Here is a 13,096-nt window from a genome sequence, read left to right on the forward strand (position 1 = left end):
AGCATGATCCCTGGTGAAAAAAAACAGCTAATACCAGTCTAGGCTGGTTGGCTGGTCTTAGCTGGAAGGCAGGCTGGTTTTATAGGGGGTTTGGCCACTTTTCCAGCCTGGCCAGGCTGGGAAACCACCAGCTAAAACCAGCTAAGACCAGCCAACCAGCCTAGACTGGTATTAGCTAGGGATGGGCATTTCTGATCATATTTCATTTCGAGTAATCCACAGGTTTGAGAAACGAGTACTCGATTAATCGGAGGTGGAGTTTAAGCAAGGGTGCGTTTGCGTCACAGTTTACATTAAACATTTAAAAGAAATAACAGCATGAGGTGAAGCTGAAGCGCTTTTTCTACATGACAAATTGTATATAAAATTAATCACATAGCCTAGATACATAAATATGTAAATGTTATATTACAAATTGTATTTATCTACACAAAATGCATGTGAGCTTGAACTACGTGCCAATGATAAAGTAGTGGATGCGCTTCTCCCGTTACTTTACAACAACGGCAACTGAAGCCCCGCAAATTTTTAGAGTCAATCGATCGTCATTTTCATGCTCGATCGTCACTGATGGGTTCGAGTAATCGATTAATCGAGTACTCGTGCACATCCCTAGTATTAGCTGTTTTTTTCAGCAGGGATGTCAGCATTACTACAATGATTAACATGTTTCTAGCATGATTAACATGTCAAAAGTGTGTTGCTAGCATGTTGTTAGCATCATTAACAGGTTGCTAACATGATAAGCAAGGCACTAGCATGTTTCTAACATGATTAGCCTGTTACCAACTTGTTTATAGCATGATTATAATGTCGCTGGCATGAGGTTAGCATTAGTAGAGGGGCTGTATTAGATAGGGGGCTGAGTTTGGAGTCTGTAGAGTTAAAGCTCTTGGAGGAGGAGCAGTCAGAAACTTAAAGGGGGTCACACACCGAACGTGAAGCGCAGCACCGCATCGCCTCGCGCCACGTCTTTAAAATTCGAACACATAGTTTTCTATGAGCATACGCACACCGGCGGCGCCCAGCTACGACTCAGGAAGCGGTTCAAATTTCTGCCGCGTCACAGAGCGCCATCTGCATAGTTTTATATTAAATAACATCATATTTGTCTCAAATCGTCCTATTAGATTAAAAAAACAAGATACCACTGCTGCAAAATACTACTTACATTAGGTTTACAGCTTGAAAAAATGTAAACCTATATAATTCATTCATATTTTATACTGGATTTACAAGGTCACAACCGTCACTTGCAGTTCAGAACTTCACTGAAAAATGAGCCGAAGCGTATAGAATGTGCGCGTCCGGTGTGCGATACCTCCAGCTGTCCTCGACGCGACGCGACGTTCTCGTCCGGTGTGCGACCCCCTTTAGTCTCAGAAGAAGAAGAAGAACTGTAGGTTTAAATAGCATTTCAGTAAGGCCCCGATCACACCGAACGCGTCTTTTAGTTCTGAAAACTGCCTTTTTTGGTGACTTTTAATAAAAGAGCAGTGTGCTGCGGTTTTTTTATGTTGCTAGGCAACGCCCAAAACAGCTGTCCTGTCAGTCAAATCAAAGGATTATAGCACGAGCGCTCTAAAATCTTAGTTTTTTTTGCTGTTAAGTAAACTCTTCTATGCTAAGCTCTGGGTTACCCACGACAGACACCTAAGGTTTCTCCTCCATTTCTTGCAGTCTCCGGACTTTTTAAGCAACGGTAAACTTTCGTCTCCACAACAGAAGACCCGCCTCTCCATTCATTCGATTGGACAATGGAAAAGAACGCGAATGACGTTGGGCGTTTTTCCGCTCAGAGTTGATTTTTTTTTTCAACTTCAGGTGCTCAGAGCGCTCAGAACACTCACATCCAACAGAAAACCATTCAAAAGAGTCGCCTCCAACTGCAAAAACGCGTTCGGTGTGATCGGGTTGTCTTTCTCAAGCCAATTTAATGAATACATCTGCGGTCATCTCACCTGCGTCAGCAGACACTTGTGATAACTGCACTGGAGCCTCCAGCAGCATCTGCTGCTGACCAGAGTCACATTTAGTCCTGAGAACAACAAATGTAGTCATCAATTATGTCTTATCCGTCATCCAGACTGCAGAAGATTCACATTCACAAACGCTCTTACACAGAGAGAAGTTAATTGAAATTTATTGTAAATTACTGTAAACACTGCTGCAAAAATGTATTTAATTATATGCACCTGTCAAGACTGAGATTTTGGGCTTTTTAGTGTTTCATAGTGTTTTTTCAGACTAGTGGAAAGAAAACACCCAAAAGACACTGTTAAGTGTTTCTTTATCTATTTGTGTCAATGGATTTCAATTACAATCCATATTTTTAAAGGCTTGTTTCTCAAAATGAGTTTTTTCTCCTACACTGAGCCATAAATCTCCACTTCAGCAGCACTTACATTCACCAAACTTGACATTTTTATTTCTGTCTATATCCTGAAGGTTTTCACACAGCGATTTGTTGATATATAAAGTACTTGATTTTATACAACATTTAATTCCCCCAAAAATGGTTAAAAATACATTGTTTCCTGTCTGTTCTAAGTATTTTCTGAATTATGGAGTGACCATATGAGATATCCCCTCTAATATGTAAAAACAACTCTACAAGATTTTGAAACTGACTTCATCCAGTGTTTCGATTTTTGTACTAGAAATGTAAACAAATTAGCACATAATTCATAAAATATGCCTCATTTGCATACTTAAACCTAAGATTTAAGAAAACTTGTAATACAAAAAAATGTTTGCAATTATCAATGTAATCAATCAACTGAGTAAGTAAGGTGATAACTATTAGTTGTTGTTTTTTACCCTATTCACCTGCAGTGTCTCGCCTTAAAATTTTCTAAACTTTGACAAAAGTTATTTAAACAACTGTCTAAACATCAAATCTAGAACACTTCTGCCATCTTCTGGCCAATATTGTCATAATTTTGACCTGATATTAAGGTATTTTTTTGTATTTTTCACTAGAGGGCAGCAGAGTTCCAGGCATGGTAATAACATGCAAAGGTTAACAGATTATTGTGCAATATGGAGAATTTGTGTAGTTCTTCTAATACATTGTTTCTCATGATTGTGATTCCAGGGTCAACACAAACATGGCCTTTTTCCACAAAGGTCCTGCTTCCTTCAGACACAAATTTCAGTTGCCAAATTTCTGTTTGTGTATCAACTGATTTCTTAACTGAAACTACAATATATAAGAACAACAGAAATGTGTTCTTAAAATGAAAAGTAGAAACTGTAATTGCTGAAACTTACTAAAAGTAAGGGTTGGGAAGGTTACTTTGGAAATGTAATACATTACCCCATTTAAAATGTTAAAAGTAGTGTAACTATTTCAATTTTATTCAATAATGCAACTGAGATTCCGATACTTCAATTACTTTTCTAAATTTAGTTTTTAGTCATTTAGTAGACACTTTAATTAAAAAGAGGACAATATAAACAATCAAACCAAACTTGTAAAATCCATCATCTCTTGAATAAAAATGATAATTGAATTTTAAAGCACAGCCACCACAAAATCAGACTTTAGCACCTTTTTTTATTTTGAGATCCTTCTGAGGTAAAATACAGATTTAAAATATTAATGCAAAAAAATAATAATAAATATGAATACAAGTAGTATTTAGATGTAAATTAAATTAACATTTTCTTAAGTAGCTGTAATTTAATCACTCTTTTTTCAGTAACTGTAACAGATTGCAGTTACATTTACTTTAATCAAATTACCTAATGTTACATTACTGTAACACTGTTACATGTAACTAATTACTGCCAAAAACAAATTTTAAAATGCTACATAACCTGCACTGATAATATAGATCAGGCAAAAATAGTTAAACAAAAAATTTGAAAAAGAAAATTTAAATTAAACTAAAAAATAAAAATTGTTTCACTCAGTGGAAATTTTGACAAAAAACGTTCTTCTGAATAAAAAATAAAAATGTAACTGACAAAGCGTTTGCAATTTAAATGGAAAAGGTAATTGTAACAAATAGTTTTAAAGCCTTAATTGTAACATATAACGTCATACTGCAACATAAAAGTCACATTATGATAAAAAGGAAAAAAGTCACAATTATCTTTTCACAATAACAAAAAAACAGGCTAAAGAATAAAATATTTTCTGATGTAGACAGTTAACCAATTAAACAAAAAAATTTCTTTTTAATTTCTTTATATAATTTATTTTCATATTTACAATTAGTTATAATTCAATTACAGTCATTTTAAAAATAATACATTTTTACAATTATTTAAAAAATGTTATGAACGTTAATTTCTCATCAGGTCTTGTGTGCTGCTTTAATTTAGCACATACAGAATAAATTCCCCTCACAAGGCAGGAAAACTACGATATGATATGCTTTATTTATTCTGTGATTAATTTAGGTCACTTTCCAGGTGTTAGTCTATGTTTAGAGCTGGAAAGCATGACAAGCGTAAGTGTGGAAAAACAGATGCTCTGTTCATTATTCCCAGAACGGAGGAACACATTATATTACGGCCACATGAGGGAAAGTTGATTATATATATATTTAAGTGGAGACACTGCGGGCAAAAACACTGTTTTTTCATGCACCTGTCAAGTTTGAGACTTAGGTCTTTGGGGTGTTTTTTTCAGACTAGTGGAAAGAAAACCCCCAAAAGACGCTGTTAAGTGTTTCTTTTATAGCGCTTTATCTATTTGTGTCAACAGATTTGAATTAAAATCCATATTTTTAAAGGCTAAATGAGTTTTTTCTCCTACACTGAGCCATAAATCTCCACTTCAGTAGCACTTACACACACCAAACTTGACATTTTTATTCCTGTCTATATTCTGGAGGTTTTTACAGAGGGATTTGTTCATATTTAATTTTCTTGATTTTATGCAACGTTTATTCCTCCCAAAATGGTAAAAAAAATACATTGATTTCTGTTTTTTTTTTTTTTTCTGAATTATGGTGTGACAAAATGAGATACCCAAAACCCCTCTATAACCCAAATGTTAGATTTTTGTACTAGAAATGTATGCAAATGAATGCATATTTCATTAAACAATGCCTCGTTGCATATTTAAACCTAACATTTTAGAAAACTTGTAATACAAATTTTTTTGCATTTATCAATGTAATCAATCAACTGGGTAAGTAAGATGATAACTATTAATTCATTTTTTTACCCCATTCACCTGCAGTGTCTCGCCTTAAATTCTAATCAGAAATAATTTAAGATATTGTCTGATAAATTCTTGTAGAGATTATTTTTATCAGCAGATTAGAATTTTTTTCTCCTCACACACTAATGCATGTTTTCTATGTTTGGCCTGCCATACACTTCTACATGCCTCATGTAAACAATCACAATTTTGCAGGATATTTGATTTGCATAATTCCTGTAGTACACTGGACACTAAAACAATACAGACACTGCATGCAAATGAGTTCCTCTTTTCTGTTTCTATGCTAAATGTTTTTTTTTTTATCTTGGATCACTTACAGCTGGAGTGTGTTGAACATCTGGAAGCAGATTTTCCGAATGTCGTCTTCATTCTTGTCACCGACCTCCTGCAGAACGCCGCCGATGGCTTCAAACACTTCCTCTCCATCCTCAAAATCTGAGCCGCCACTGTCCAACACAGCTGTATGACAACACACACGTCACACGGTCAGAACATGCATCATTCTCAGCACCTGCCTCACATTATCAACAAGAACACATATGAATCCCTGCCACAGGAATCACAGCTGAAGAGGACAGCTATATATAGATGATTTACTCCAGACATATTACACTTCAAGGGAATTTCATATCTTTACCAACAAGCAGAGATGCACGTTAAAACATTAAAGCAATGTTATATGGCTGCACAATTGATCACATTTCTAATTGCGATCACGATTACAGATGCCACGATTACGTAATCGCTCAAAGCCGCAATTACAAAAAACGGCTGTAACAATTCCTTGATTCTATTCGAGTATTCGAGTTAAAGGGATAGTTCACCCAAAAAATTAAATTTTGATGTTTATCTGTTTACCCCCGGGGCATCCGAGATGTAGGTGACTTTGTTTCTTCAGCAGAACACAAACGAAGATTTTTAACTCAAACCGGTGCAGTCTGCCAGCCAAATAATGGCAGTGGATGGGCACCAAACCTTTAAAAGTAAAAATCCAAATTACACCCTGCGGCTCGTGACGATACATTGATGCCCTTAGACACGAAACGATCGTTTTTTGTGAAAAACTGAACAGTATTTATATCATTATTTATCTTTGATACACAGCCACGTCCAATTGTACTGAGCACGAGTTCATCATCCGGCTCCATGCATGTGTGCACGCTCTGGCGTAGTTTATGCAAACGCCGGAAGTGATCTGTGGCATGTATACGACACTGATTGTTTACACAGAGCACAGAGATTGTGGGTTTAGCGGCTATTCAAAATGGTAATTACTTGCGCTTATCCTGATTTTTCAAACTGATTTAAAGCTAAAAGATTACATTTGCTTGCGCAAACTCATCCGGGACTTTTCACCGATTTCCCCTTCCGGCGTTTGCGTATTCTACGTCAGAGCGCTACACATGTCACGAACCGGATGAAAAGCTCGTGCTCAGGACAGATGGACGTGGCTGTGTAGCAAAGGTAAAAAATGATATACTGTTCACTCCACTTTTTTTGGGAAATAGGCTCATTCTCCAACTCCCCCCGAGTTAATAAGTTGATTTTTACCGTTTTGAAATTCATTCAGCCGTTCTCCTGTTCTGGCGATATCACTTTTAGCATAGCTTAGCATGGATCATTGAATCCTATTAGACCAATAGCATCGCGTTCAAAAATGACCAACGAGTTTCAATATTTGTCCTATTTAAAACTTGACTCTTCTGTAGTTATATCGTGTACTAAGACCGGTGGAAATGCAAAGCTGCGAGTTTCTAGGCTGATAATATTAGGAACTACACTTCCATTCCGGCGTAATAGTCAAGGAAGTTTGCTGCTGTAATATGGATGAAGCAGGCAGAGTATTATCAAAAATGAGTTCCCAGCTAGTTTAGCATTTGCACATGTGCTGCGTGGTATTACTGCTCCTGCTTCAGCCTTATTACTGCAGCAAACTTCCTTGACTATTACGCCGGAATGGAAGTGTAGTTCCTAATCTTATCAGCCTAAAAATAACTACAGAAGAGTCCAGTTTTAAATAGGACAAATATGGAAACTCGTTGGTCATTTTTGAACATGATGTTATCGGTCTCATAGGATTCAATGATCTATGCTAAGCTATGCTAAAAGTGATATCGCCAGAACAGGAGAACGGCTGAATGGATTTCAAAACGGTAAAAAAATCAACTTATTAACTTGGGGGGAGTTGGAGAATGAGCCTATTTCCAAAAAAAGTGGAGTGTTCCTTTAAAGGTCTGGTGCCCATTCATGTCCATTATTTGGCTGGCAGACTACACCGGTTTGAGTTAAAAATCTTCATTTGTGTTCTGCTGAAGAAACAAAGTCACCTACATCTTGGATGCCCCGGGGCAAACAAACAAATAAACATCAAATTTTCATTTTTGGGTGAACTATCCCTTTAAAAAAAAACTCGATTGCATTTTGTCCATGTCAAGTAATCGGCAAAATACCGGAAGTGATGCATTCCACGTATTAAACCCATTTAAAATAATAATAAAGCATAATACTATTAAAAATTTGCAAACGCTACGATTCAAGAGCTAAAGGAGAAACAATGCAGTTTTATTTTTACAGCCTTCTTCGCCCATATTTACCAAGGGTGCCAATAATTTTGTCCATGACTGTATATATTATTGCTTGAATAAACATTTACAAATAGTGCTAGAAATTTTAGCATTGTCTATTACAACTGTTTCACGCTCCACTGATGCCATGTGAAAGTTATTGAAGACATTCAAATCTGCATTCTTACTGCTATGGTTTCAGAAAGCAACACAAACAGTCTTTTTAACCACATAATCATCATCATGTCTTTGTTACAGACATTTAAATAACATAAGTACTGGGATAAAAGCTTATAGTTTGGATATAAACACTTATTGTCTACAGTAGCGATCAAAAACGAAAGTATAACACGTATGTAGAGTAACGTTTATTCTCTTCACCAGGAGAGGGCGACAACTGCACGTTTAAAAAAAGTATTTTTCATTGAATTAAACATTCAAGAGATTCCAATAGTGAAAGTCTTTATTAATTGAGACACGGGCTCCTTCATTTTTTTTTTTTTTTTCAGACTTAAGCAATGAACATTATTTCAGAACCACTAGTAAATTATGTAATTTTGTTTAATTTTCTAATTCTTTTTTTCTTCAGAATCGTGAACTCCAGTTTATAAAAGACAATTGTTTTTCAGTTTACCCAGAATCATGCAGCATTTTTATTACTGCATATAATTCATTAAAATATAAGTTTAATTTCATAAAGTACAAGTTCATATCAAAATTGCATTTTGTGTTTTTTGTTGAATAAAATACTATTGTCCCCTATATATTTCATCATTGACGATTTATTTTAAAAAAGTTAAAAAATCTCGTCTCGTCTCGTTCTCCTGAACCCAAAATCTCGTCTCGTCTCGTCTCGTGAGATAAGTGTCTCGTCACACCCCTACCATTTTCTTAACAATTAAGATGCTGCATGTGTTTATCCAGTCTAATCAAAGTGTGTGTCTCTCCGCTGACTTTCCCAACAAAAATCCCACCCCCTCTCAGAAAATACATAAAACTGACATTACTGAGCTATTTGCGTTTAAAAGTAGCCTATTACAATGATACAATGGCATTGCTCAGTTGGGAAATCGGGCATTTTGTCCCGCGTCAGCATTTATTCAACAGTTAATAACCTCAACATTCAAAAGGTTAATATTATTCAGCCAATAAAGTGAGGTCTATGTATTTCATAGAAAATTGTGTCTAGTATATAAATTACAAAGGTTTAATTGGCATCTTTATTTCAAACGACCCGAACGACCGCAACCCGGATATCATTAAAAATATTTTTGGATGACTTGTAACCACCGGTAACAGCTCATTTTGGATCAACCCGCGCATCACTGTTATATACGCACTTAAGCCATTTTAAAAGCTATTGTTAACTTAGGTCTACTTTATTATTACAAAATATATATTTAATATATTATATACATATATATATATATATATATATATATCAAAAGTTGTAACTCTGTTATTTAATGAGCTAACATTAACTGCAGCTATTAAGCAGCATTAACTTACTGTAAAGTGATAACTATTGGTCTTTATAATTCTTTTGCACTTTAATCTGTGTAATTTTTTTGTGTATTGCTTTATTGTATTTAAATGTTCAGTTATTTTTGTTATAAGAAAACAGTTATTAAACCTGTTACACTGTATTATATCACCACTTTTTTTCAAATAAATGTAAATATCGTGATAATACCGTATACCATGATAAAAGCATTATTAATTAATCGCAACATGAAAATTGATACCGGCATACCCCTATGCATATTGCATATTTTTAAAACTGTTTTTATTTAATGAAACCAAACCGATGTGTCGAGTTTTTCAGGAAAAGTGTTTTCAGCTTGTCTTTTTATTTTTATATAAAATTATGGCATGGAGTTGCTTCAAACAATGGTATTAAAACATCAATCAATGTAAATTGTGATAATCGTAGATAATAATCACAATTAAATTTCAATTATGATTTTTGTCATAATCGTCCAGCCCTGCAATATTTTTTCTATTTCTGTGTTACATAGAGTAAAAATATGGTTTCAAAACTGTTCAAAAGTTTGGGATAGGTAAGACTTGTAATGATATTTTTTTAAGAAATCTCTTACGCTCATCAAGACTGCATGTATTTGATTCAAAAATACAGAAGAAAAAAAAAAAAAATAATAATACTGCAAAATGTTATTACAATATAAAATAACGTTTTTTATTTTAATATAATTTTTTTTTTTCCTGTGATGCAAACCTGAATTTTCATCAGCCATTACTCTGGTTTTCAGTGTCACATGACCCTTCTGAAATCATTATAATATGCTGATTTATTTCCAGTGCTGTTGCTTAATATATTTGTGGAACCTGTGATACTTTTTTTAAGATTCTTTCATGAATAAAAAGTTAAAAAAAGAACAGCATTTATTCAAAATAGTAATCTTTTCTAACAATGTAAGTCTTTGCTATCACTTTTTTATCAATTTAACACATCCTTGCTGAATAAAAGTGATTATTTAGTGATTATTTATTTAAATAAATAAATAAAAATAAATAAATAAAAATGTTATAACTTTTGAAAAGCAGTGTATATTGTTAGAAAAGATTTCTATTGTAAATAAATGCTGTTCTTTTTAACTTTTTATTCATTTTTATTCATCAACAATTTCTGAAAAAAGTATCACAGGTTCCAAAAACATATTAAGCAACACAGCTGTTTTCTAACATTGATAATAAATCAGCATATTGAAATTACTTTTGATCATGTGACACTGAATACTGGAGTAATGATGCTGACAAATTCAGCTTTGATCATAGAAATAAATACGATTTTTAATGTATATCAAAAAAGAAGAACGTCATTTTACATCGTAATAATATTTCACAATATTACATTTTTTTCTGTATTTTTAATCAAATAAACACAGCCTTGATGTGCATTACAAACTTATTTAAATACATTAAAAATTTTACTGATTCCAATACATTAAATATATTTTTGATTTGTATGTAAAATATTTATATATAATATAAATTATATTCAAGTGTTTACATACAATACAATCAAACTATTTATATTAAATACAAATAAATATATATGTTTATTTTAAAATATGTACATATACATGTGTATTTTTATATACATAATAATAAACATACACTTTTATTTTGAATCGATTAATCGCAACTAATTGTTTTGCAGCTCTACAAATAAGTCTTTATTGCTTGTCATGTTTCCATAAAGAAACAGCAAAATTTGACTTATTCATGTATGCCACTGCTTCATATTGCAATTGCTCACTATTTAATTATTTCCTTTAATATATAAAAGGCTCTAAAAGGCTCCAAAGCACTAGCTAAAATTGTATACTACAGTAAGCAATCACAAACGGTGGCATTGAATTTTACATTTATTAAGTTTATATTATTTTTTACATTTACAATTGTCTCTGCATATAACTAATTTAGGAGAAAGTATGTTAACATAAATTAAGGCATTAAAATGAAGGAGTAAAATTCACAGGAATGCAGTTATTTAAGTTAATATTTGAATCAATCTGCAAATATTACTCACCAAAGCATTACTTTTGTTGACGTTTAATTATTTCAGATTTCTGAATGACATGAATGACCCACCTTGTATGTCATCGGTCACGTGATCTATTTCTTAACAGTTAGCTTGTCTTATTTTCCAGTAAATAATCTGTCAGGCACAAACTATTACTCTATATTATGTTATATAATATTAAATAATATAAATGAGGAGAATCATCTGTCCGGCTGGAAACACCAAACCGTGTCAGTCAAACTTCACCGCAGCTGTTTTATTTTAAAGACACGAATATATAACGTTACTGAAGTTATGATTTAATTGAAATGTAAACTCTGGTGTCTACTAAATTATTTAAAGGAGAATGTCAGCAACTCAACAGATTCATGTGTCACTGTCTGTTAGCATGACCAACACATCAGCGCTATTTTATATAATGAATGAACTCATGTCACTAGCGCAGGAGCTGACACTAACAGCTTATTTAAAGCATAAGATATGAGTATTATTGTCATATATATGTACAGTACCAGTGATATAATCGAAGAGTTCGGAGTCGATCAGTGGAAACTCGTTCTTCAGTATCTCCACATACGCCGCCATCATACACACACCGGGCCGGACACTGTGCGCATGCGCAGCGGCGCATCAATAACACGTGGACGAGCGCTGCCTCAAGTTGAACCACTGAGCTAGCTAACCACAGTCAGCTAATAACTGTAGGGTCCTTTAGAGGGCGCTCTTTCTTTTAAATCTTTATAGGCTATTTTTAAATGACAGCCATTTTAATTGTTTTAAGTGCCCTCCACTAAAATATTGGCACCCTTGGTAAATATGAGCGAAGGTGGATGTGGAAATAAATCTGCATAATTTATCCTTTTGATCTGGTTTTAGCTGGTCATAGCTGGAAAGCAGGCTGGTTTGAGGAGACACCCCTCGCTGCAGACTGTAGCGCGGTGACGTCAGGTACCTACGTCACGTATGTGTTTACGTATGGTATGTATATAACACGCATGCGCGCTATTCTTACTGGCGTTACTGCGCAATGTGCGCATGTGCATGTTCATTAACTTTTTTTAAACTATTTTTGTTGTTGTTTTCTCTTGTCCTCATGTGTCATGTTTATAGTTTTAATTATTATATATAAAAATATATATGTATTGTGGCGGGAGGAGCAAACGACAGACACAGTGGGTGTGGCGTCAGGCCTCGGAGAGGCTTTAGTTTCCAAGGGGGTAAATGTGTCCAAATAAACGGGGAATCTGGTGTCCTCGTCGTGAAGGCGCCTGCTCAGGTCCGGGGCGCGAGGGGCGGCGGCTTCTTCAGCGGCATCTTCCTCCTCCGCCTACGCGGCACTTCTGGGGGATGAAACGGCCCGGCATCCTGGCCCGTCAGCCGTCACGGGTGCGGTCCTCATCCGGATCCGCAGCGGCGGTGATGAGACTTCATTCAGTTCACGTGCTCCTCATCACACACCGCCAGCCCGGGATGTTTTCGCGACTCTCCTCTCCCATACACACCCACTCCCGTTGGGAGCCTGGAGAAGGGCGGCGAATAAGGGACGGGGTGGCGATGATAATTAGGGGGGAGGCAGCCGACTCGTCACAGTATATACAATTATATTTTGTTTTGTTGTTTGCAATAAAAGATCACTGTTATCAGTTTGGTTTTTTGGAGGCACCATGCATAAAATGGGATGTAGACACTGAAAATATACTGTATGTAGTCTATTTAACTTAATACTACTTTATTGGCTTAAATATTCCACAGGCAGAATTGCCAAAGCAACAGAAAAATGTCCATAATTATACTAAATAAACA

The 13,096-nt window shown here is 34.9% G+C and overlaps 1 protein-coding gene across 1 annotated transcript in view; it reads right to left on the bottom strand.

Annotated features, from left to right (window-relative positions):
- Positions 1–11,893, bottom strand: part of abcf3 (ATP-binding cassette, sub-family F (GCN20), member 3) — a 30,961-nt gene extending 19,068 nt beyond the window's left edge. The window contains exons 1-3 of the mRNA XM_073848734.1: positions 11,806–11,893; positions 5,500–5,641; positions 1,962–2,038 (exon numbers count right to left, since the gene is read on the bottom strand). Coding sequence (XP_073704835.1) covers positions 1,962–2,038; positions 5,500–5,641; positions 11,806–11,881 — 295 coding nt within the window. The 5' untranslated portion in view covers positions 11,882–11,893. The remainder of the gene's footprint in view (positions 1–1,961; positions 2,039–5,499; positions 5,642–11,805) is intronic.
- Between the last annotated feature and the right edge of the window lie 1,203 nt (positions 11,894–13,096).

The sequence above is a fragment of the Garra rufa genome, chromosome 10, assembly GCF_049309525.1.
Source record: "Garra rufa chromosome 10, GarRuf1.0, whole genome shotgun sequence".
NCBI lineage: Eukaryota > Metazoa > Chordata > Actinopteri > Cypriniformes > Cyprinidae > Garra > Garra rufa.